The 5,531-nt window shown below is 46.3% G+C and overlaps 1 protein-coding gene across 1 annotated transcript; it reads left to right on the top strand.

The window, feature by feature from the left end:
- Positions 1–4: 4 nt before the first annotated feature.
- On the top strand, positions 5–2,850 carry LOC109323851 (D(1)-like dopamine receptor; the record flags this gene model as incomplete). The annotated part of the gene is made up of 1 exon (XM_019555519.1): positions 5–2,850. A coding segment is annotated over one exon (1,305 nt), but the record flags the coding sequence as incomplete, so codon positions are not given.
- Between the last annotated feature and the right edge of the window lie 2,681 nt (positions 2,851–5,531).

The raw sequence follows: 5,531 nt of genomic DNA on the forward strand, positions 1-5,531 counted from the left end.
GCTGGGCGCGCTGGTGCTGGGCACGCTGCTGGGCAACGCGCTGGTGTGCGCGGCCGTGCTGCGCTGCCGCCGCCTGCGCGCCCGCCTCACCAACTGGTTCGTGCTGTCGCTGGCCGCGGCTGACCTGTGCGTGGGGGCGCTGGTCATGCCCTGGCGGGCGGTCACCGAGCTGGCGGGCGGCGCCTGGCTCTTCGGCAGCCGCTTCTGCGACACGTGGGTGGCCTTCGACATCATGTGCTCCACCGCCTCCATCCTGCACCTCTGCCTCATCAGCCTGGACCGCTACTGGGCCATCGCCAGCCCCTTCCGCTACCAGCGCGGCATGACCCGGTGCCTGGCCGCCACCATGATCGCCGTAGCCTGGGCCCTCTCCCTCCTCATCTCCTTCGTCCCCGTGCAGCTGCATTGGCACAGGGCTGGCGGGGACGGGGACGGGGACGCGGGGCCACTGCCCCGCTGCGACACCCGCCTCAACCGCCCCTACGCCGTGACCTCCTCCCTGGTCAGCTTCTACATCCCCGTGGCTGTCATGATCGCCACCTATGCCCGCATCTACCGCATTGCCCGGGCCCAGATCCGCCGCATCTCCTCCCTGGAGCAGGCCGGAGGGTGGTGCCCATCGCAGGATGGGGAGCCGGCCTCCTCCCTGCGCAAGGAGGCCAAGGTGCTGCAGACCCTCGCCCTCATCGTGGGCGTCTTCGTCTGCTGCTGGCTGCCCTTCTTCGTGCTCAACTGCCTGGTGCCCTTCTGCCAGCCCAGGGATGAGGACGGCCCCCAGGAGCCATCGCCCTGCGTGGGCCAGACCACGTTCAACGTCTTTGTGTGGTTTGGCTGGGCCAACTCATCTGTGAACCCGGCAATCTATGCTTTCAATGCAGACTTCAGACGGGCGTTCGGCAGCTTGCTGGGCTGCCCATGCTTCCACCGCTCTGCGGCCAGCTCAGCTGTGGAGAGGGTCAACTTCAGCAAGGAGCTGGTCTCCTATCACCGTGCTGTCACCTGCCACAAGGAGGGGGTTGCCACACCTCCGCTTCCTCCCCCTGCCATCACTGCCTGGGCCCCACCCATGCCCCATGATGTGAGCCTGCAGGGAGAAGAGGAGAGTAGTGAGGGTCCCCCTCTGGGGAAGAGGCCTGGAAGCTCTCTCGCACAGGCTGCCCACAGCAACAGCCCCAGGAGTCTCCACCTGCCAGCCCTTCTGCAGTTTGAGTGTGAGGCAGAGGTATCCCTGAAAACCATCACCCCTTGCACAGGGCTCACTGTCACCCCAACCCGGGGGGATAAGATCTTCCATTCCTCACACACCTAAAGGAAGAATAGGCCTCCCCCTTGCACACACATATCACTCCAGCGCACGGGATTCGCTGCTCCCTGTACCCTGCATGTGCCCAAGACCCCATCGCAGAAGAATGAGATAAACACAGCCTGCCCCAGATGCATAACAGCCACATATTAACCATCCTATTTCACCTAAAATGGGTGCTTATCCTTAATAGATTGATCGTTCCTTGGCATTCATTGGCTGACAGCACTTCAAGCAAACCATCTGAATCTGGGTTTATGCTTCTAAATAAAAATGGATAGATTTTCAAAAGATGTGCAGGAAATGCAGATGCCCAGCAAGTTGACAGGGGCCATAGGTGCTGAGGACTTCTGACAATCAGCTGCTCTTATTTAGGAGCCTGAAGACGGGCTCTGGCACCTAGCTTTGTTATCCAGGGTTGAACATTTCGAGTTGTGACTTTTGTGATCTTAAAGAAGTTAGAGAATTCATTATGGTATCAGGCTGCAGTTACTGTACCTCAGGATGTGATGTTTGATGACTCACCTTGTGGGGGGTGTAGGGTAGGGGGAGTGGTGTCAGCTTCTCTCTTCCATTCCTAGGTTGTGAACTGTTTGTTAGACTAAAGGTCAAGGTGTTGGCATCCTTGTTTTCATGTCATCACCTTCAACTATTTCTGTAAAGGCCAATTCATACAATTAAGGGCTTCTAGTTCAGATTGGTAAACACCTTCCTTGTCTTGGTGGTTACCATTTTCTTGTAAATATATGCCACACAGGAAACATTTATCTCCACCCAAACCAAAAATGTATATTATAGAATTGTTGGACTTCCCCTTACTGTCACCCCCCAAAAAAGTCGCAATTTCATCCTAAAGGTGTAATAGGGTCACCTGACCTCCTCCAACACACACGTTCTGGAGAGAAACTGCTTCAGCCATCAACACGGTGCCTTGGAGGACTGCCTTCCTGTTATCTCCTGGTCAGCATTCCCAGATCCCCACCCTGGATGGTAACTCCACATTCCATTTCTCAGGGGGATAACTCCTCCAGCCCACACGTTACTGCCTTCCTCGGGGTCAAGCAGTCTTCTAACAGCTGAACACCAACATGAAATTGTCATTTCCTACAGCTTCTCCTCACTAATACTTCTACATTCCCATTACAAATTGTAAGAGCTGTTAATTAAATGAAGTTACAGATTCTGTACTCACACAGTTCATTTTCCATATGAGAGCTGCCTATCCCAGGAAGTCTTTTTGAGTTAATAAATGTAGTAGTGGGAATTTAACATATGGTAAAATGAGTTGGGAAAATTAAGTAATTGACACATTTAAATACCTGGCATCTGATCTCTGGGAAACTTTCTCTTAAGGATAATCATATGTGCATAGGATATTTGATGTAGAAAATAGCATGTCTACTAGGAATGGGAAAACCTGTCTCTTTATACCAGTACAATTTAAACAAGGTACATAAATGTGTCAAGATTGTATCTAGAAATGGGTATTTACTTATAACAAAAAATATGGCTTTGTACTCGGTTTTTAGGGGCATATTGTAAAATAATTATTTGAAAGGGATGCTAAAAAGGACTGTTTATCACAGTCATTACCGACATGTGGATGTCATAAAATATTTTAAAGATTGGATATTCACTGTGGAATTTCTAAAGTCATCCCATGATAAGTTTTAGAAATCATGTGTTATAAAGTGCTTCTGTTTATGTTAATCTGAAGTGATATGTAACTAATGATAAAGCATTGCTTATGCTACACTATGTATTGTCCACCTAAACTATGAGCTGCATCTTCTGCTACTGATAATTTAAGGATATAAATCTTAGTACCATATTTGTTTCTGTTTTCTTCTGAATGTCCATTTTCAAGGTGAATGTATATGAAGATAGGGACAACTTATATGCAGCAGAGTCTGGCTACAAAAAAGAAACTGCACTCTGCAAGGAAGAAGAAATTATTAAGACCCAGAGGAAAGCTTTCTAGAGCTGCAGGAATAGCAGGAGGAACAAGAGCCTCCTTGTCTTCTGATCAAGAGCCCCAAGACTAGCTCCTACCAATGTGCTGCTATCACAATTCCCAAATGATACTTTCAGTAACCAGTTACTTGAACATGTATTTAAAAACAAAACATCACCAGTCAAATGCCACCCTGAACATATATCTATTGTTGGTAGGTGAACAGGGAGGTGCACAAGGTGTGCAAAGATTGTTTTGAGCGCCTGGTTACTAAGGAGCTATGGTGGTGTTTCATGGGCAATATTTTTTAAAAAGCAAAAGTATCTCACAGAAAATATGCTCCTTTGCCATTAAACAACCTTTGGGGGTTTTATGGTTTGTTGTGTTTATGTGGGCCCTGATCTTGCAATTCATTAATCGGGGGAAGTTGGTGTCTCTGCACAGAGCCCCATTAGAAGTGCTTTGTGTAGGCACAGCAGTCAATCTGCATGCAGGAGCTCTGTTCACAAAATGGGGTTCTTTGACAGAGCCAAATGTACAGCATGTCCCACAACAGGGCTTAAAGGTTTTGGGGTTTTCCAAGGTTAAAAGGATAAATAATGGAAGAATGTTTTAGGCCTCTTTGCAGCTTTGTCAGCTAAAATCCAAATAAAACTACACCAAATAGACTTCAGATTTCATCTCAGATGCTTTCCCTTTTAAGAAGGTTTCCCCACTGAAGTGGGCAAAGGAGAGCATAGAAGCTTGCTCTTACAAGCTCAAGAGAAACACATGTACTCTACATTTCAGGGGCAAGAATGGCTCTACACCCCTACATTCTCCACATCGCTGCTTCTATACACATTCAGAAACAACTCCATCATGCAAGAATAAGAAAGGAAAGGAAAGGGTAGTTTAGACTTTTAAAAACTACAAACCACTGCATTGTACAAGTCTAAGGAGCCACTTCAAGAGATGGAAAAAGTACAGTTTATGACAGGGATGGGCAAAATGGCCCGTGAGCCACATGCGGCCCACCAGGCCATTCTATCTGACCCGTGGGGCCCCTAAAAAATTTAGAAAATTAATATTTATATTCCCCTGGCTGCCTGTCATATGGCCCTCGATGGCTTGCCAAAACTCAGTAAGCAGCCCTGCGCCTGAAATAATTGCCCACCCCTGGTTTATAAGGATTCAGCTTTATGCTCATGGAAGTTTCTGTATTCTGGTACCTATATATTATGGTGATATGCACCCTATGCATGCATTTGATAATTATTTCAGGTTTTATATATTTCATAAAATATTTACAGAGCATTACAAGATATTTTTTCTAAATTTAATTTCCCTTTGTTTTGGAGGATTTAATGTATTGTTTAGATGGATATAAATTATGTAACATGGTCAGGTTATTTTCTTTCTGTTAATTGCTGCATATTGGAACATACTCATAAACATAAAGAAAATGGTAAAGAAAAGAATGCGTTTACAAAGAGTTACTTGTGCAAATTGTGCAGTTGCTAAAGGTATGGTTACTTTTGTGCAAGTGCCATGCTAGGGATAAAATGTGAATGTTATTTATAAAAATGTATATTTTGGTTGAATGAAGCACCACATGTATATTTAATACACATAAATTCTAAATCTATGTGGTTGTGCAAATGTCAATGAATACATGATTATACCTTAAGTTTATGGATTTGTTTCTTATTCTTCTATTACAAAACTTATATCTGAAAAATCTTTTAGCTAAAATTATTTTCAGTTAGAAACAGCTGACCTAGTTATCAAAAGAGAAATCTGTTAGAGCAAACTCATTTGTTATAAGCATCTGCTGTTTTATTTTTGCCAAAATCATGCCTTTTATATTTGATTTTAGATCATTACACACCTACGAATACCATATTCAGCATATTCCTGTCAGCAGCCTGTTTCTCAGTAACAGAAATCCTTATGAGCAAATGATTTTCTCTTCCTTGCTAATTCTGGGTTTTTGAAGGTGAATTAAGACAAAACAAAGATGATTTTCTAAAATTAATATTTGGAAGGGGTGTCCCTAAGAGGGGCCAAATCGGGGTGACCGCCCATGGCCCTGTGCTTTGGGGGGCCCCGCGGAGCTGGGTGGAACAGGGGCAGTCTGGAGCCAGGCACTGCTCCATGTCCAGCCGCTCACTGGCTGCCCCTACACCCCGCTGTCGCCAATGGCGGCAGTGGCAACTTCTTCGGATTCGGGATCAAAGCAGGGCCCTGCATGGGCTGACTTGCCCTGGGTCCCACACCCTTCTTGGGTTGTCT

The sequence above is a fragment of the Crocodylus porosus genome, unplaced genomic scaffold (genome assembly GCF_001723895.1).
Source record: "Crocodylus porosus isolate Cpor-Errol unplaced genomic scaffold, CroPor_comp1, whole genome shotgun sequence".
NCBI lineage: Eukaryota > Metazoa > Chordata > Crocodylia > Crocodylidae > Crocodylus > Crocodylus porosus.